Below are 21,468 nucleotides of genomic sequence, written 5' to 3'. Positions count from 1 at the left end.
TCAATAAAAGTGAAAAGATGGCAGCACTTAAGGTAGTGAAAAGGTCTCGCCATATATACTTTTTTAAATTGAAAATACTCACTGAGAGATGTTTTTTTTTTATGCAACTGACTCCGTAGTACTCTATGGCTGGGCAAGGACACTGGTTTTTAAGATTTTTCTTTATGTTTGGAAGTTTTGCTACCAAAGACATGAAATTAATATGTATTTTCGTCTCTTGAATCCGTGTACCTTAGGTTCAATTATGAGCAAAAGTGATTTTTTCTTAATTTTTATACTCTTGAAATTAATATGCTTTTTCGTCTCTTGGATCCATGTACCTTTGGTTGAATTCGATTTAAAAAGTTTCATCTTAATTCTGAGTCTTCTCAAAGAAGTGAAGAAAGGATCAAGTTCTCTTCTAAATTTTTCCATTGAAGACAGAAAAGTTATACTTTTATTCTGAATTTTTTTTTCAAAGATAAACTCTGGTTCTGAGATTCACCAAAGAAGATAAAAAAAGCTACGCTTCAGTTCTGAGTTTATCTGGAGTTGAAATCTTAACCTAAAAATAATGAAAACAAAGACAAAGTAATGTAATAAATTATTTTTTATGAAATAATTGCATGTTGAATATCATTATAAAAAATGAACACCTTAAATCTACTCATAAAATACGTCATGTTTTTCCTTCAGATGTCACATATTTCCATTTTGGGGTTATACATAACTTTTAACAACCTCGTCATACTTTTCATTTTCGATAATATCAATTTCATTGACTGCATCTGTTGGTAAACCCATGATGGTAGCAGTAACGTTTGCTGATGTTTTTTTTTTTCATCAATTCATCTTTAACCTCCATACTGATAATGCTTGCTAGTGCTCTTTTCTTTTTACTTGCTGTTTCATTGTTTACTAAGACATTATTTTTGCATAGGTCGTAGTTATGTTCTGAATTTTTATGTAGAAGAGAGAGAGTTCCATTTTAATTCTAAGTTTTCTCAAAGAAGTGAAGAAACGTTCGAGTTCTCTTCTGAATTTTTCCATAGGAGAGAAAAAAAAGTTACAATTCAATTCTGAATTTTGTTTTCAAAGATATACTCAGATTCTGATATTCACCAAAGAAGATAAAAAAGAAGCTACCCTTCAGTTCCGAGTGTCCTCTGGAGTTATTATTTTTCTGGAGTTATTATTACGCATTGGTTAATCCAGTTTGGAGGTTATTTAAAGAAATGGCTTTGAGTTTGTCCGTAAGGGGCCTTTGTGAAAGTACTTGCTCCATTATCCGGTCTTTATTTTTCGTTTGCGAAGTTTTTCTTATGTAAACCCAGGGCCGTATCCAGGATTTTTTTTCGGGGTGTGTTTTACACAAGAATTTTTTCGGGGGTGGTACACAAAAAAAGTCAAAAACGCATAAAAATGTATAGTAGTTCTTTGTTTTAATTGGATTATGCTTTGTAAACTATTCAGATCAGAATTTAACGCTGAACTACCAATTTTTTCAGTCTTAAGATTGTATTAATATGTCAGTTATATAGCACACCAAGAAATATAAAATTCTTAATATAATAGCTTAATAGCTATAATATATAATTATAAGTTATTAATCTTATTTTAGAACAAACTTATCTTGTCTTGTGTTTTTTAAACAAGAATATCTGTTTCGCGTTCAGTTTCCCTTTATAAACGACAAAATATGTTTAAAATGTTTTAACTTTTTTAACTTTAATGAATAAAAAATTACTAAAACTAAGGAATATATTTCAGTATATGTATACTAAACTGACAATCAGCAGCCGTTTTTTTCAGCAAAGTGCAAATTATGTTCTGGTCTTGAGTAGGAATAGGAGTTGTCAAAGACACAATTTCCAGACCTTTCAACTACGGTGAACAAAATGGTTATCTCAAAACTTTCATTGGATGTGTTTTGAGAATCTGTGGGAGAGGAGCTTGCTGCCCTCCAATCACTTTAGATTAATAAAAATAGCACTATCCTTTTTAATTTCCAATCGAATGAGCCTTTTATTGAAGTTTCTTCCTCAAAATATAGTCTTCCTCGAAGAAGTATCATCCTCAAAGACATAATTTCCGGACCTTTCAAATTTCATTGAACAAAATGCCCCTTTCTCAAAATTCTGATTTGATGTGTTTGGGGAAGGGGTGGGCATGGGAGGAGAGGCTAGTTGCCTTCCAATCTATTTTGATTATTAAATGAGCACTATCCCTTTCAATGCCCAATCGGATGATCTCTTTTTGAAGTATATACGATAGCAAACGGCCATCTCAAAATTTATTTCAGATAGATTTCGGGAAAATACGAGGTGTGTGTTTGGGGGGAGGGGGTGTCTACCCTCTGATCACTCTGAATCTTAAAAAGGGCACTAGAACATCTGATTACCAATCCAATGGGCCCCCTCCGAAATATGGCCTCTAATCACTTTCTACTATTAAAAGGGCACTAGCCCTTTCAATTTCCAATCGAATGAGCCTTTTTTGAAGTTCCTGTGACAACAAATACCCATCTCAAAATCTCTATCAGATTCACTTTGGAAAAATACAAGGTGTGTGGGGGGGGGTTATCCACCCTCCCATCACTCAGAATCTCAAAAAGGGCATTAAAATTTATGATTAGCATTCCAATGAGCCCCCTCTAAAATTTATACTAGCACTCTTTCTATATAAACCTTATCTGCCCCCAGGACATAACTTACAACCCTTACCCTGAAGATTCTAGGGGGTGTTGTCAACCTTAAATACATAATTTTTGGACCATTCAACTGCGTTGAACAAAATGACTATCTCAAGTTTTGATTAGATGTATGTGGGGAAATGGTGGGTGTGAAAGGTGGGTTAATTGCCGTGCCATCCCTTTCGACTATTCAAAACGTTACTAGTCCTTTTCAATTTTCAATTGAATGAGTCCTTTTTGAAGTTTCTACGACAACTCCTTCAATGCGAAGTGCCCTGGTCTAAAACCGAAAAAAAATAATAATAAGTAAATAATGCATCCTCCCCACATCGCTCTTTACTTGGGCAGCGCTATTGTGCTGCCAATGGTAGGCCTACTCTGCGAAAAGCCAGAGTAGGGCATATAGTGTTTCAACCTTCTCATTAAACCAACACCCCTTGAAATCTTTAAGCGTAGTTTTTGAATATGTATTTTGAAAGATAAGCTTCTGTCAATCAAAGTCCAAGGTACTCTAACGTTTCCGTCCGAGATATTGATAATAGGTATTTTGAAAAAGTAACTGGGCTAATACGAGGGCAAGCATTTCATTTTCTGTTGTAAATTATAAAATTAGTTTTTGGTAAATTCAAAGAAAAAAAAATTCTATCAGCAGCAATCAAGAACATTAGAAAATACAGTATTCATTTTTGCAACCAACTCCTCGTCATTCCTCTCAGAGAGTGAAATTGCCATATCATCAGCAAAATATGTGTTGATACACCAGATTGCCAAAGCGCGATGAAGATCATTTATTCAAATGAGAAAAAGCTGAGGACCAGGACAGAGCCGTCAGGTACCCCAGCCCTCGGAGACTGAGAACAGGTAGAGACAGAAAATTGCCTCCATTTATTTTTTGATTTTTATTATCTAGATAAGATTTAACCAGATCCGTCGCCGGTCCGCTCACGTCACAATTATTCAATTTACAAAAACGAATGCAATGGGATATTTTGTCGAATGTTTTTTGTAAATCTAAGTATATTGTTGCTTGAATTTCTCCTCTATCTAAGCATTCATGAATATACTGGATGAGAGCAAGTATTGTGATGACACAATGAGATTATAGTTTCCAGACCTAAAGCCTAATTAGGAGTTTATAGAGAAATTAGACGATTATAAATTATGAGATATTTTAAAGAAAATTTGAAGGCCACCGAGAGGAGAGGAGGTGGATTAAAAAATTAAAAAAAGATTGCCTTCTCAAATATTTTTGAAAAAGCAGACAAAATAGAAATAGGGCGGTAGTTGGGTAGGTTTTCTGGAGTCAACTTTGTGAAGTAGAATTATCCTCGCTTAAAAAAAAGAATATATAAGACTGTGTCATTCAGCCAGGGGGGGGGGGGGGGATCCCGTGGCAGTATTAGTTTCGTACCTAGTGCTAATCATGTATTTTATGTATTCTTCTGGTATACCATACAAAGATAAGACCATTACTAAAGCTCTTCTATCAGCTGAATCAAACGATTTCTCGTAATCTATAGACCTCGGAATTAAAGGTATTTGATGCCTCAAGCACTTTTCAACTAACTTTGTCTACAGCATCACAAAAGTATCATCATACAAAATAATATATTACCTACAGAAACCAGCGTAAATTACAACAATAACATCAACTTTTTTTAACAGGGTTTTAAATAGGGTTTTCCTAAAGTTTAGTCTTACTAATCAAAAGTTTAGTCTTACTAATCAACAGTTACGTCCCTGAGAAAATTTGGCTGATTTTGGAAAAAAGGGGGGGGGCCCCTAAAAGTTGAAGAACCTTAACGAAAATCACACCATCATATTCATCGTATAAGATAACCCTACTGTAGAGGTTTCAAGCTCCTATCTACAAAAATGTGGAATTTTGTATTTTTTGCCATAAGAAAGATCACGGATGCGTGTTTGTTTTTTTTTTTTTTTTTTTTTCAGGGGTGATAAGTACCGACCTAGTGGTCCTAGCATATCGTGGGAGGGCTCATTGGAACGGAAATGAAAAGTTCCAGTGCCCTTATAAGTGACCAAAAAAATAGAGGGTAACTAGGACCCCTCCCACGCTCATTTTTTCCCAAAGTCACCCGATCAAAATTTTGAGATAGCCATTTTTGTTCAGCATGGTCGAAAATATGATAACTATGACTTTTAGGATGACTTAATCCCCCGACGTCCCCTGGGGGCGGGATAAAAGCTATCAACTTTACCCATTGTTAACGTATAGTTTTGTTTATTGGGATGTGTGCAGACGTTTTCTGGGGGATTTTTTCTGTTAGGTGGTGGGGGGGGTTGGGCGTTATATGGGAGGATCTTTCCACGAAAGAAGTTTTTATGGAGGAAGGGACATTAGTATGAAGGGGGTGCTGGATTTCCCATCATTATTAAAGAAAAAGATCAGAAATTAATTAAAAAAAAAGCTTTTCAACTGAAAGTAAGGAGCAACATCAAAACTTAAAACGGACATAAAATATTTTGTATATGATTGGGTTCATCCCCTAGTCAATACCTCGCTCTTTAAGCCAAATATTTTTTAGTACTTTCATAAGAGCTATTTATTCTAATTAACGGCCGTTGTGATTAAGGGGTCATTTTCAAGGAATTGGAACAAAATTCGAACTTTAGCTAAAAGAGCAAGGCCTTGACTAGGGGGCGAGCCCCCTAATATGCGTATTAAAAATCTATGAATATAAAAGTTCGCTACGTAAGTTAATTCGTAAGTTACGTATATTTATTACTAACAAAAACATTCGTAAAGAAATTAAACAAGTTTCGAGAAAGCCATTTAACCAAATAAAAGTAAAATTAATATACAAATTTTGTTTAATTATTCATGTGTGGTGAGCCAATATCAAAACCTGCATTAATTCAAAAACATTCAAAAATTAAATTTAAAAAAAACAAGTTTTTTAACTGAAAGTAAGGAACGACGTTACAAGCAAACAGAAATTATTAAAACGAACAGAAGTTATTCCATATATGAAAGGGGCTGTCCCCTGCTCAACGCCTCGCTGTTTACGCTAAAGTTTGAATTTCTTACAACTCTATTTTTTTTAAAAAATAAAAAACTTTAGCGTAATGAGTGCGGCTTTGAGGCGGGGGCAGCCCCTTTCTTATACGTAATAATTTCTTTGAGTATATTGTTTAAAAAACGATCAGAAATTAAATAAAAAAAACACCTTTTTTTAAACTGAAAGTAAGGAACGACGTTAAAACTTAAAACGAACAGAAATTATTCCATATATGAAAGGGGCTGTCCCCTCCTCAACACCTCGCTCTTTACGCTAAAGTTTGACTCTGTCATACAACTTTATTTTTTAAAACAATAAAAAACTTTAGCGTAAAGAGGGAGGCGTTGAGGAGGGGGCAGCCCCTTTCATATACGGAATAATTTCTGTTCGTTTTAAGTTTTAACGTCGTTCCTTACTTTCATTTAAAAAAACTTTTTTTTTTTTTTTTTTTTATTTAATTCGTACAAAGATTAACTATTCTTTCTCAATTCATCAACATGCCAGAAGATCACGACCAGCGACTTCACAAATTAAAATCCTAAAATTCATCTTCTACATTGTTAAATTTTAAACTCTGCAGTTTAGTATTTAACTGTTCCTGGAGAATATCTCTCAAATTCTTGCCTTGGATGCTACCAACGTCTTGTCTTTCTGAAATGTAGATACCCCTCCTACATTTCAGTTTTAAACTAACTCTAGACACTAGTTAGATGGTGATCTTTACTTTCAACATCATTAACAGCACTCCTATATACCCTAGTATCTAGTATGGCTCCTTCCAGTCTTTGGTTTACATTAACATAATCAATAAGGCTAGGTGTCCTACCATCATGCCAATACCATGTTAATTTATGAGCTATTTTGTGACCAAATACTGTATTGGCTATAACTTGACTGTTATACCTACAAAATTGTAACTAGGTTGAGCATTACTGTTTTTTTCCCACACCAAATTTACTTAGGTTAGGATACAATTTATGCCAATTTTTACCGACCTGGGTGTTAAAATCTCCTATTAGAAAAAAATACAATTCTACCTGGTACCCTGGTTAAAAAGAGCACAAGCCCTTTCAATTTCCAAGCGAATGAGTCCTCTTTGAAGTTTCTACAACCAAGTTTTCTATAAAAGACCTTATATGCCTCAGGGCATAACATACAACCCTGAGGGCTGTGCGGGGTTGTCATCCTCAAAGACCTAATTTCGAGAACTTTCAAATTCGCTGAAAAAAATGGCTATCTCAAAATTTTGGATTGAATGTGTTTGGGGAAAAGGTAGGTTTGAGAGGAGGGTTAGTTGCCCTCCAATTACTTTCTACTGTGAAAAAGGGCACTAGTCCTTTCAATTTTCGATCGAATGATTCCTTTCTGAAGTTGCTACGACAAAGCTTTCACTTTCCAAAAAAACCTTAAATGCCCCCAGGTCATAACTTACGGCTCTTCCTTTAAGTTTTATGGGGGCGGGGGTTGTCATCCTCAAAGACCTAATTTCCAGAACTCTTAACTACGCTGAACAAAATGGTTATCTCAAAATTTTCATTTGACGTGTATGGGGGAATGATGGGTTTTAGAAGGGGGTTAGTTGCCCTCCAATCACTTTCGACTATTAAAAAGGGTACTATCCCTTTGAATTTCCAATTGAATGAGCCCTTTTTGAAGTTTCTACGTCTGCAATCTATAAAAACCATATATGCCCATGGGGCATAACTTACAACCCTTGCCCTGAGGGCTGTGGGGGGAGTGTCTTCCTCAAAAAAAATTCAAGATTTTTCAACTACGTTTAATAAAATACTTAACTCCCATCCATCCTCATAGGATGTCTTGGGGCCACTCCTTTCAAAGGAATCTGATGAACTAGGGCTCGATATGCTGTTCTGTCAAGTGCGGCTCGGGATAGATGGGCAATGCGTTGTCGGTCAAAGTTTTCGATCCACCTTTTGCGTGGTCTAAGTCCATCGGTTGTCCCTTCAAGCGCGATCTTGGGTAGGCGTTGGGGATTCATTCGTTTTACGTGGCCGAACCAGCACAGCTGCTGTTTTCGAATTTTTTTCCGGATAGTGTCTTGCGACTTCACCCTTCTTCGGACTTCTTCGTTTGTGATATGGTCCGTATATTTGATCTTGGTTATCCGGCGCAGACATCTCATTTCGAACGCAAGGAGGTTGCGCTTGTTTTCATCTTTTAATGTCCAGGTTTCACACCCATAATGAGCAATGGGTATGATCAGACTGTTGAATAGATGCACTTTCAGATGGCTTGAAAGGTGGTTAGATTTCCAGATTTTTGATAGTCTTTTGAAGCTAGAGCTAGCAAGACCGAGGCGTCGTTTAATGTTGACAGTGTGGCAGTTGTCAGCTGTTAAGAGACTGCCGAGGTAAAGGAATTGATCGTTTCTTTCCACTTGTTCACTGTCTATTACTATCGAGGGGGGGTTTGTTATCTCCTGTCGTGATGTGACCATGATTTTGGTCTTGTTTGCGTTAATCTGCATACCATACGGCTTTGTTGCTTGGGAGATACAGTCAGCCTGTCTCTGGAGTTCTTGGGTGGTTTGTGGACATCTGGACGATATCATCCGCATATGCTAGTTTGCCAATTAAGATTCCTCCTATTCTGACTCCATATTCGACGGGTATCAGAGAGAGGATGGCATGTAGAAACAAGTTAAACAATTGTGGCGAGAGGATGCATCCTTGCAGGACCCCGGAAGTTGTTGGGAATTCACCAGAGAGCCAATCAGTGGTCAGTATTTGACTTCTAAATTGGTTGTACATGTCCTCAGTGATTCTGACTATTTCATTTGGGACACCGTAGTGTCTTAGAATATGCCTCAAGCCTTTCCTCCATATTAGATCAAAGGCCTGTCAGAAGTCAATAAAGAGCTGACAGAGGTCTCTGTTAAACTCGATGAACCGCTCCATCAGCTGACGCACAGTAAAGATTTGGTCAATAGTTGATCGTCCCAATCGAAAGCTCGCTTGATGCTCGCCAAGAACAGAGGTGGTGATTGATTGAATTCTGCGAAGCAGGATCTTGGTCAGGATTCTGGTTTGGTGGCTTGTGAGGCTGATGGGCCGGTAGTTGTCACATTCTTTCTTCGAGCCTTGTGTTTTGGGACTATTGCTGCCTTGCACCACTGCTGCGGGACGTGTCCAGTAGACCAGGTGGCTGATATAAGACTGTGGTATGGGTCGAAAACGTCTTCTGAACCAACATTTATCAGTTCAGCAGAGACACCGTCTGGCCCCAGAGCTTTGCCTCGCTTTAGGGATTCTATAGTCGCTTTGGTCTCGCTTCTAAGCGGAGGTGTAGGGGGGTCTCGATCTATTATTGGGAAGGAGTTTAGAACATTTGGGTTGGTCATTACTTCAGGGTTCAGTTTCTCCTCAAAGTATTCCTTCCATCGTTCGAGCTTCATCTTGGCATCACTGATGTCGTTCCCCTGTTTGTCTAGGATTACGGAAGTTGAGGGATCTTTTTTGGAGGATAGCTCGCTGACTGTTTAGAAGAGCTTGTGGCTCTTGCCTTTCTTGAACTGGGTTTCACAGTTCTTGCTCTTTTCGGTGATATGCCTGCGGAATGCCTTCCTCATTTTACGCTCAACTTTCCGTTTGAGATGTGTGTAGGTGTCTCGGCTGCTTCGGTCAGATTTGTTGTTATGTAGGCGTTTCTGATTGCATAATCGAATTATTTCTTCAGTGATCCAAGACTTTTCAACTTTGGCTTTTCTACCGAGGATGTCGCTTGCAGTCTTGAGGATTGCAGAGGTTGCATGTTCAGCCAAGCGATCAATCTCTTTGGGAGTTGCGAGTGGATTGGATGTACTCAGGATGTCACGGAATTTTGTAGACAGGCTAGAGTTTTACATGGCTTTTTTGGTGGGGTCTCGGAGGAGTTTCGTTCGGAATCTTGGGATTTTTGTGGTTTTTGGGAGACGTTTTAACCTCAACTTGATTTTGGACATCAGGAGTGTGGGGTCCGAGTCAAAATCTCCACCGGGTAGTGAGGCAGTGTCCATTACAGATGACTTCCAATGTTTGGATATCAGGACGTAGTCGATCATATTTTCAGTGACTCCATCAGGGGATCTCCATGTTACCTTTTGGCAGTGTCTGTGCTTAAAAGCGGTATTAGTGACGTAGAGTTCATTCTCCCAGCAGAAGTCAATAAGCCATTCTCCCTTTGCATTAAGATGGCCATGTCCGTGTGGGCCCATGACATCTTTTCGACCAGTATGGCAACTACTAACTATCGGATTAAAGTCACCCAACACGATAAGTATATCATTTTTGGGGATCTGGTCAGTGACGCTTTGTAGCTGAAAGTAGAATTGGTCGCACTCCTCTTCACTACGGGCTGAATCCGGGGCATATATCTGGACGACTGAGAGATTTTTGATGGGCCCTTTCAGGCGGATGGTTGCTATTCCCTCCAATTCAAGAGTGAAGGTAATTAGTGACTTATTGGTGGCCGGAGAGAGGATGAAGCCTACACCCTGCCGATGGACACCATCAGAACGTCCCGACAGTAGGAAGTAGTTCCAAGGATGTTTTTTTCTCCGTTTTGAGGAAGGTGTGTCTCAGACATACCGACTATATCCCACTTATATCTATCAATCTTTTTCAACACCAGATCCATTTTGCCAGGTTTAGCTAAAGCCCAGGTATTTAGTGTACCAATTTTGAGAGTGTTTTTGCCGATATTAAACTCTCATCCCGTCTGGGAGTTGTCCTAGGCCTATGATGGTTGTCGGCTTCCCCGTACGCGGTAGCAAATTCATCATCATTCTCATTCCTTATCATCATCAAATCACAAGGGTCGTCGGTTTCCACGGACGCGGTACCACTTTTTACTTTGATCTTTTGAGCCTGTGTTCATAATTTGAAAAGATATAGTTTCTTAGCTGATTCATTGACGGTAGCAAGCCACTCCTCTCCATCAACTTGCAAAGGCCGTTGCCCCGTTCTGTATCTTCTTCCCTGTTGTAGTTGTCCTCTTGGAGAGGATCCCCCCACTACGGCACCCTGCTGCATCATACAATTTAACCCCGTGTTGGAAATAATCTCGCAACTAATAAGGTTCGTCCACTTACCGATCTATCCTACTCAGTGTGCGTCAGAGGGGCCTTCATCCTCCTCCACCTGTATTTATGCTCCTATGTAAGGGTGCTCTAGTTTCAACGATGGATCCCCAGGGGCTAGGTCCCCCCCTTGGCCCGTGCCTCCCTTTATAGAGGTACCCTACATATCAATAGGACGTTCCCCTATCCCCCACCTGGGGATGCGCTGAGTGGCCTGGGGAGGGCCCCTACTGAGAAGGTGACTCAGAAGACTCAGAATGGTTATGTCAAAAGTTTGATTGGATATGTTTGGGGAATGGTGAGCGTAGAAGAGATTTTATTTGCCTTCCAATCACTTTTGGCTATTAAAAAAAAAACAATCCCTTCCAATTTTCAATCGAATAAGCACTTTTCGAAGTTATCTACGACAGCCCCTTCGATACGAAGTGTCCTGGTCTAAGCAAAGAGATATATAATACATTGTGCCAACATCGTTCTTTACTGAGGCAGCTCTATTGCGCTGCCTATGATTTTGGGCTTATTTCCTTTCAAATGATTGTGTCTAGAAAAGTTTTGTTAGTAAGAAGGAATTTTGCAGCAGACTGAAATTTCAAACTTTGCTCAAAATTTAAAATTCTTCAAGAACTGTCTTCCAGTCTTAAATCCTGTTACACGCTCTTGAAAGTGGCAAATGCGGCCAATTAAACTTTTTCTGGCCGTCTTCCATCGTTCAAAATCCCCCATGCACTCAGTTTATAAGTCGGTGTCCTCTTACCACCTTCCTTCTAGTAAAACATATACAGCTTTTTTCCTGTCTTAAGTCACTTATTCTTGTTTCGAATCCATGTTTAGCTGCCACGTTTGACTTTCCTAGGAGTCAAAGGATAAGCATGATCGGAATTTGGATCTCTTTATATTTTCTTCAACGGAACTCGAACAAGCTATAATTGGATCTTCTATTTTTTCTACAACAAAACTTGAACGGCCTGTTTGGAGGGTTAGTAACTATCGTAAAAGAACTGAAACAGGTCTGTCACACTCAAGGAAAGCCTTTTTCTTCTGGTATGGACAACTGTGGAAAAGTACTGGTTCTACGGCCGACATCTCGCAGTCCGAATCAGCTTTAAAACTTTAAAGACAAAGCTATATTTATTCAAGAAGACACTGTAGGCATAATGACTTTTTTCTTAATTTTGCTCGAAACTTTCTGTTTGAAGCAATCTAATATTAACATCTAAGAGTGTCAGCGCTGAATGTTTTTACTTAAGAGTTTGCTACTTAAACAGGTATTTGTTAATAGGAAGCTGGTAACATAATGTATACAAAAGAAGAAAAGTTAGGCATTGAATCACGAGCCTTAGCTAGAAAAAAATCAACTGATAAAGGTTTGAAAATCCGTATTTCCATGTATAGAACGCTTTTTGCTGGTTAAACATCATCTCCAGATACAACTTTTTGAATTGTTCCCAAATTGCTGATTTAGATGCATCACTCTGATTTTACGTCGTAATAAGTGACTCTTTGAGTCAAGCTATAGTTTTCTTTATATGACTGACTTTCGACTTTTCCAATAGAGAATCTTGTTGACAGGCTAACTTGTTTTACCAAAAAATGGAGATACGACCTTTTCATACCCGACTGACGACACACACTGGAAAAATTATCTTGCAATTACAGGTAACATGAAAACACGAATACCCAGGAAAGTATTCCTCGTTAATAATAATTTTATTAGTTAATGAAAATGCTAAACAAAACGTATAAAAAAAGGATTCTTGACTCCACAATTTGCTTAGTGTTGTTGCGGTATCCTCGAACTTACGTGTGTCATTATGTAGTACCTTCCCTCGAAATTCTAAAAGGCTTTAATGACTCGTCATTTTATTCATATTTTAACAATACATCACTTGGGGGAATTTAAACAAATTTTCTCTTGGATTTAGAAATATTTCTGTCCGTCTGAACCTAGCCTGTCAGTGTTTGTTGATAGTAAATATTTTTTGATGCAGATGGCTCTATGGCAGACACTTTTAAAAGAACTTGAATAAAAAGGTAAATTGCAAAAATTTTATGTAGCCTACTTTGAGAAATAGCCTATTTTAATTCATGTTTGAAGAATGTAATTTTCTGCATTTTGGAACATATGCCAACTTCTGCTCTCTATCTAAGCTTTTTTTTTGTAGACCTAGGCATATTAGCCTAACTGTAGGAGAAGGCTGAAATCAGATACACAAAAAAATATAACTTGCTGTTTAATTTTTGTTAAAATTCAAGTTTAGCCATTTTTTCCATCTTGGAAAAGGGATACCACTAGACCTTGACTAACTTTAGAGGTTACTTAGGCTATATCTCTAATTAGCCAACCAGTATTATAAGCTTAGGAGTCCAGCTGGACATCATGTTGGTAAAATTCTACTTTAACTACTTTTGACTATCTTGGAAAGGGGTTAGGTTAAGAAAATGAAACTTTCAGGGATGGGTCTACAGGCTAAAGTATGTCCCGGGAAGATATTTTGAAGTACCTACCTCCACACCTTCTCCCTCTAGAGGGTCCTGGCCTTTGATGACCTATACAAATATGTGTGTTATAAAAGTGAAGACTTGCAAAATAGATCTTTTGCTTAAATGAAGTACAACAAAATTGTTTTCAGCTGCACAGCTTTGCTCAATCCCAACTTATAAAGTTTTAAAGATATGCAAATACATTTCCTAAATTTTGAAAATTAACATTGATATGGCTTAAAATACTACTCAAATAACAGGAATTGCATTTTCAGAACTAAAGCCAGAGAAAAAGAAACTGATAACTACAAATTAAGGTAAAATGTTGTTTTGTCAAAATTTCAATAGGTATAGACCTGTCATGTAGGCAAATCTTAGGACCCTCCTGAGAAAGAAGGAGAGGAGATAAGTACTTTAAAATACCTTCCCATGACATATTTTAGCCTGAAGACTCATCCCCGAAAGTTTCATTTTCCTAACCTCACCCCTTTCCAAGATAGATAAAAGTAACTAAAGTAGAATTTTACCCCTTTATCTTCACTGCTTTCCTTGTTTCTAGTTTTTTCTATGAATTTCATGAATTTTATGAATTATGAATTACCTATTTCATGAATTTTATGAATTACCTATCTTGGAAAGGGGTGAGGTTAGGGAAATGAAACTTTCAGGGATGAGTCTACAGGCTAAAATATGTCCTGGGAAGTATTTTGAAGTACTTATCTCCTTTCCTTCTCCCTCTAGAGGATCCTGAAATTTGTCTACATGACAAGTCTATACCTATTGAAATTTTGACAAAACAGCATTTGGTAATTATTTAGCCTTGGCCCCCTCATAAGGAGACATGTTAAGAAAACAATTCTTACTTTAAAATATGTATAATGATCCTAGTTCTTATATTATCCAAGGGGAGAACCTTTATCATCAAGTCTTTCCTCTAAAAATCTTCAAAAGAGAAAAAGTTTCCAAATACCACCACCCTTTCAATTCAATGCTTAAGTCTTTTTAAATTGCCGCTTTAAATTGCCACCTAATAAGTTCTTTTATAGATAGCGTTCATGCTGGTCTTTTTATTTTATTTTTAAATAGCAGTGGGGAAGGGCGAATAGCAGTGGCGTAAATACAAAATATTAATAGCAGTGGTGAAAGGCAAAGGGCGAATAGCAGTGGCGTAAATACAAAATATTAATAGCAGTGGTTAGGTTAGGTTAGGTTATGAAAAGAAATGAAAAAGTAGTTTTTCATGAAAAAAAAAGTTTTTCATTTTCATTATGAAAATGAAAAACAACTTTCTATAATCTCAATATACCACTACTTTTTCTTTAAACACGTTTTTTGACACACCTGTTAAACATGTGCTAAACGCTATCTATAAAACAACTTATTTAACAGCAGTTTACAGCGGCAATTTCAAAAGACTTAAGCATTGAATTAAGAACATGGTGATATTTGGAAACTTTTTCACTTTTGAGGATTTTTAGAGGAAAGACTTGATGATAAAGGTTCTCCCCTTGGATAATATAAGAACTAGGATCATTATACATATTTTAAAGTAAGAATTGTTTTCTTAACATGTCTCCTTATGAGGGGGCCAAGCCAAATAAATACCCAGCATTTTACTTTTTTTCTCTGGCTTTAGTTCTGAAAATGCAATTCCTGTTATTTGAGTAGTAGTTTAAGCCATATCAATGTTAATTGTCAAAATTTCGGAAATGTATTTGCATATCTTTAAAACTTTATAAATCAGGATTGAGCAAAGTTGTGAGGCTGAAAACAATTTTGTTGGACTTAATTTTAAGCGGAAGACCTATTTTGCAAGGTTTCACTTTTATAACACACAGATTTTTAAAGGTCATCAAAGGTCAGGACCCTCTAGAGGGAGAAGGAGTGGAGGTAGGTACTTCAAAATACTTTCCCGGGATATACTTTAGCCTGTAGATCTATCCCTGAAAGTTTCATTTTCCTAACCAAACTCCTTTCCAAGATAGCCAAAAGTAGCTAAAGTAGAATTTTACCAAATATAACATTCATTTGTACTACAAATGAACTCTAGCCGCCATTTTAGCCATATAGTGGATATCCTGCTTATATTAAGTAAAAGAAAACTGTTTTCAGCTTCACAACTTTGCTCAATTCCAAATCCCAATTTATGAGGTTTTAAATCAAGAGCTGTGATTACATTTCCTTGATTTTGAAGGATAAAAAACCTATTGATACATAAAATCTTGGCAATACCCTTCCCAGAGTATGTTTTTGGCCCTGGATTCATTACTGAAAGTTTCACTTTTTAACTTAACCCCTTTCCAAGATAGCAAAAAGTAAGCCTAGCTAAACTAGAATTTTCCCTTAATTTTTCATTCAAGTATATTTTTCAAACATGAGAATCACTGCCATCCAATTTAGATTGACAAAAGCAGGATTTCACATACATGTCTAGCTAGAATCCCATGTCTAGACACATGTCAAGCCAGACTTCAATGTCTAGACAACAACTATTCACAAGTAGAATTTGGTGCTTAGCTAAAACTACCATTTGAGTTTAAAAATAGATTTCAGTTGCCATTTCTACCCAATCAAGACACCTTATGCAGGTGGTACTTTCAATATTGTAATCCCTATTTTTACTGTCACAAGATAATGGATGAGATAAGCCAAACAATTGCCTTATGGGCTTCACTATTATGTCTGGCATTGCATATATGCCTAAAATGAAAAAACAATTAATGAGAAAACCAAAATTAAATTTCAGTTTAATAATAGGGGAGTTTTTCACTCATCAATGTGCTAAGATCTTACATTTTTTTCAGAAAACACTTAAAAGTGAAATCTTTGATTTATATCAACAAAAAATCGTTATTTTTGTGCAAATGTCTCATCATTCTGCTCTGATCAGCAGTCTGGGAACAATGATGAGTAGATCATCAAAGTTCTCTCATCATTGTTCTATATGGCAAAATAGTGGCAGTCTTCACACTTTTTGCTAACATCAGTGAGCTGTAAGATCTTAGAACAAAGATGAATTAAAAAACAATAATCTTTGCAGAAAGATGTAAAATCTTAGTGCTAAAAAACGGGTCTAATGTAAACATCAATGATGAAAATAGTGGAACATGACACATTCTGATTGGTTATAATAAAAAATCCTAGATATTGAGTTCTAAAGTCTAGAACTCAATGTCTAACCAAGCACCTGGTCTAGCATTTCTAGCTAAGCACCAAATTCTACTTGTGAATGGTCATTGTTTAGACATTGAAGTCTGGGTAGACATGGGATTCTAGCTAGACATCTATGTGAATGCTGTTTAAGGGTTGAGAATTTTGCTAGTTCAATGAGTCTGCTTGATTTATTTGATTAATTTGTGGTTGACAACATAGGCTGATTTACCTAGGATGAAAGTGAATATGCCACTTGGCATGTTTTTTTTATTTTCTTTCTCCAGGAAATTAAATTTGGGCTCTAAAGGACTCAAAACAGTCCATAGTAACCAAAAGATTAAAAATATTTTTCAAAAAGAAATTCACTTGTCAGAATATTATGTCGTTTTTAGCTGATTCAAGGATGTTAATTATTATCTTTAATAGTCTTAACTTAGTAGTAAAATGTTAATATGAAACAAATTTGCAGACATTTTTAAAACAAGCCAGACACCCTTCAAAAATAATGTATGTTTTGCTGTAATGCCATTATTTTTTGCTGTGATAATAATCAGCTCAAGAAGCATTTGAATGATAAATTGGTTGAAACCAATAGTGATAGTACAGACTATTGAAATGTGAAGTATAGCCCATGTATGAAATTGCTGAAGATATAGAAGATTTAAACAGACAGAATTTAATGTCTGTATTATGTTGTCAACAATGTTGACAACATAATACAGACATACAATTCTATGAAAAGTGACACGCTCTGAAAATATAATAGCTGAAACATACAGTAGCATACCAAGTTAACTGAAACATATCTGATAATAACTGAAACATATCAAAACGTGTATTAAACAAATATATGTATATTAAACAAATATATTAAAATACAGTGAGGGAACAGTCAATTGGGGCATGTCCCAGTTAAAGATAAGAACAGGGCTGCAATTAGTAATAAGGAAAGAGTTAAAAAGAGATGGGCAGAACATTTTAAGAATGTGCTTATGATAGGCTATAGAAAAAAATTTGAAGGAAAATATATTCTGTAAGGCAGGATTAAAGACAGGACTAAAAAAATAATAAGACTAAAAGAATAATAATAATGATAATAATAATAATAATGATAAAAGAATAATAAAAAGAATGAGGATAATAAAGAATAATAATAAGGGGCTGATAGTGTGTTAATTATTTTTCTTATTTTAATACAGGGGTTGTGAAGTTAGAGTTGAGTTAGTTATAAAGTTTAGAATTTCTGAAGATAATGAATATGATCTTTGAATAAGGGGAAGTACCAAGCAATTTAGGTTGCCATTATTACTATGGCTCCTCTAAAAAAAGAGATGAGAGTAATTGTAATTCAATATAATGTAATTGCAGTAAATGTAAATTTAGTTATTGAGGAATTAGCTCATTTGCTATAGGAAGTAAATGATTTAGCAGGATGCCACTTTTTAGACTTAGAGATGCTACAAATGAAGTCTTAATGAAGACCAGTGTGGTTATAGAAAGAGGAGAGGATGTGTTGACAAGATTTTTCTTCTTATATTGATATTTGAGAAGTTCTTCAGCCATCAGACCCCTTTGGTCCTTAGTCTTACAGATTATGAACAAGCTTTTGATTCAGCTGATCCAAGAGCTTTGGTGAAGGTCCTTTCCATGTATGTTATAAAGATATATATATATATATATATATATATATATATATATATATATATATATATATATATATATATATATATATATATATATATATATATATATATATATATATATATATATATATATATATATATATATATATATATATATATATATATATATATATATATATATATATATATATATATATATATATTATAGTCATTAGTGCTATATACAAGAATAACATTAGTGTCACTAAGTTGGGAAGTGAGGATAGTAGCTGATTTTGTATTATACCAGGAGAGAAGCAGAGTTTTGTACTATCCCTATTTATGTGGGTTATTTTTATTTAATTTATTCTAAGGAACACAGTAAAGGCTATTTGAGAGCAGTGAATCAATTCTGGAAGATCATTACAAATGCTGACAAATTAAAAATCTACTCTATTTTCTTCCATTTTGCAAAATACCTACTAAGATAACTGATTTGAACACACAGTTCAAAGCTCATCAACAATCTTGACATAGCAGATCCTACTATAGCTGTTGCTAAACTTATAGAAACATAACTAACAGATTTCAAAACAAGCTGGGAACCCACTTCTTCTACACTAGTTACATTGTCAGAGTTGAATAGTGATTTGCCTTTTTTGTAGTATTCTGTCATTTTCTTTTGTATGTATGAAGACATTTTTTCAATAAACAATAATAATAATGGGAACTTAACACTCTCCTAGAGTTATATTATGCTGATGATTTGAATGTCTTAAGTTAAAATTTTAGCAAAATCAATTATTTTGAAGGTTTTTAAAATTCAGGGTTTAAGAATAGGTTTGAAAAATCAATGTTATAAATTACTAAGATTGGGAATAAGTAAAGCTTAAGAGAGGATGCTGGGTAATGAGAATATTCATCAAGTGGGTAGCTTTACTTACCTAAATAATATTCCTAAGTAGTAGGCTATTCCAACATATTTTTAGTACAGATGGTGAATACAGTGAATGTGTTACAAGTCAAATAGCCAAGACTCAGGGTGTTTTTTTTTTTTTTTTTTTTTTTTTTTTTTGCAATTGAAACACTTTTTAAGAATAGAAGGATAAGCCTACAAAGTATGATTAAAATATTGGAAGGCAATGTGATTTCTCTGGTCAAATATTGATCTGAAACATTGGGGTTCAGTAAGATAGAGGAGGATTTGTTAGATATTTTGAAAAAGAAATTGACTGCAGATACTATTGGGCACACATCTAACTAAACCTATTTTAACTGGTAAGCTGAACAAAAAATGTTGTTCTAGCCTATTCTCGAGGGATATAGTGAGAGAAGTTTGAGATGATTATGACAAGCTCTGTAGAAAGAGGATTACCTAAGATTGTCCTTTTTGGCTAACCAAAATCAGATAGTCTCCAGTTAGAGTGAGAGGATGTTTTAAGGACAAATTTAAGGGAATTTAGCCTTTATGAGAGGGTGTAAAGAATTTGAATAGCATGAGATAGAAAAGTAGGCTAGTGTGTGTAGCTTTGTTGGCCTCAGGCTCCTTGGTGTAACATTTATGTATGTTTATGTGTTAATGTTTATGAGTTAATTATGTATGTTTATGAGTTAAGTTAAGCTACAAATGTTTGAGAGTTAATTAAAACTGATACTTTTACTCCTTCCTTCTCCTCCAGTGAATTGATTTTTTATGAGCTTGAAAAAGTTTTGACTATCAAGCAATACAGAAGGAACTAGCCTCAGTAAATTGGTCATAACTAATTATTTCTTATATAATATATCATCGGCAAATGTTAAAGAAGCCCTCCTATAAACTGAAAAAAAGCACTCACGTGTCATCTACCAAAAACAGCAAAAAACACTTCCATTCCTCACAAAGGATACAAAAAGAACAATCAACAGGAAAGCCAGAGCCTGGAAAAGGTACAACAAGGAGAAACCTCAGGAAAATTGGATAAGGTATGAAAAGGCTCAAAATCTTGCCTCCAATGTTGTTAAGAAATTGAAGTCTCAACATGAGAAGAAGCTTGCCACAGATATAAAGGGAAATCCCAAATCTTTCTGGAGACGTTTTTTGGCCAAAAATCCTAACCGTCACATCGTTCCTGACCTAAGAAACAATGGCATAACCCACTCATTACCAATAGACAAGGCTAATGTATTGAGTATCCAGTTTACCTCTACATTCACCAGCCAATCTTGTTCAATTATTCCTGCAGCACCATCCAACTTAATATGTCATCCAATGCAAAAATTATCAGTTATCAAAGATAGGGTCTCAAATAGCCTGGAAAAACTTGATGTTAATTAATCAATAGGATCAGATGGGATACACCAAAGGCTTCTCAAGGAATGCCGAATTGTTCTCAGTTCTCCCTTGCGTAGACTGTTCCAGCTGTCCCTACAAAATGGAGAACTACCGTCAGATTTGAAAAAGTCCTATATAACACCAATCCAAGAAGGCCCCAAAGATCATGCAGAAAATTACTGTCTTATTAGCATTACTTCTGCAGTTGTAAAGGTGCTTGAGAGATTTGTCAATAGAGCCCTAATTCAGCACTTGGAAATTAACAGCTTCCTCACTTCCAATCAGCATGGCTTCAGATCTTTAAGATCTTTTGATACTAATCTAATACAGACATACGAATATGTCACATCATAATTGAATAAGTATTTCCCTGTCAACATGGTGCTCCTGGAACTCTCAAAAGCATTTCACAGGGTTTGTCATGAATTCCTCATCACCAAATTAAAAGCAGCAGCTATTGATGATGTTATTGTCCAGTGGATACAGAGTTTCCTTTCAGAAAGAATGCAAGTTTTAAGAGTTCATGACTCTCAAGGTGTCCCTCATTTCTCCTTGTCAACAACTGTTTTAAGCAGCATTCCCCAGGGGACCATTCTTGGGCCAATTCTATTCAACATATATCTAAATGATGCACCTAATCTTATCTCAAATCTCCTCACTCTTTATGTTGAAGATTCAAAACTTGTTGGTAAAGCAGCCACAACCTCTGACCAGCAATCTATTCAAAAGGACCTTGATATTCTTGGGACTTATGCTGATACATGGCTCATCTCGTTTAATGCTGACAAATGCCATGTAATCCACTTTGGCAATCATAACACACATCAGCAATACCATCTCCAAGGTAGCCCCCTTTTTGCAGTCTCTGAAAAAAGAGATCTTCGAGTCATTCTTGTTTGTCAACTAAAGTTCAGCACCCATGCAAAATCTGTTCCGTTGTCTGCTGTCCAATTTCTTGGACTGATCAAAAGAACTATCTCTAGCAGATGCCCAAGTGTGTTTATGAAGCTCTACAAGGCACTACTTCGCCCGCACCTAGAGGGTGGAATGTCCCTGGCGTCACCCTATTTCAAGCAGGACAAAGAAATTCTAGAAAGAGTTCAACAAAAAGCAACCAAAAAAGTCAAAGGCCT

The 21,468-nt window shown here is 36.0% G+C and overlaps 1 protein-coding gene across 4 annotated transcripts in view; it reads left to right on the top strand.

The window, feature by feature from the left end:
• The window catches only part of LOC148943980 (uncharacterized), a 130,548-nt gene that overhangs the window by 32,406 nt on the left and 76,674 nt on the right, over positions 1 to 21,468 (top strand). For 2 of the 4 annotated variants that reach the window (XR_016142917.1, XM_089100886.1), the window contains exon 1: positions 12,835 to 12,866. The exons of 1 other annotated variant lie outside the window; for it this stretch is intronic. Coding sequence is in view for 1 of the 3 variants with exons in the window: in XM_089100886.1 (XP_088957012.1) it covers positions 12,854 to 12,866 (13 nt within the window). In the remaining 2 variants the exon portion in view is untranslated. Of the gene's footprint in view, positions 1 to 12,743; positions 12,800 to 12,834; positions 12,867 to 21,468 lie in introns of those variants that run through there. One more of the 4 variants, XM_089100887.1, reaches the window with a different exon arrangement.

Source organism: Artemia sp. Qi Xiang Cuo, chromosome 15, assembly GCF_049724085.1.
Source record: "Artemia sp. Qi Xiang Cuo chromosome 15, ASM4972408v1, whole genome shotgun sequence".
NCBI classification, from domain to species: Eukaryota; Metazoa; Arthropoda; class Branchiopoda; order Anostraca; family Artemiidae; genus Artemia; species Artemia sp. Qi Xiang Cuo.
This window is presented reverse-complemented; position numbering and strand designations above follow the sequence as displayed.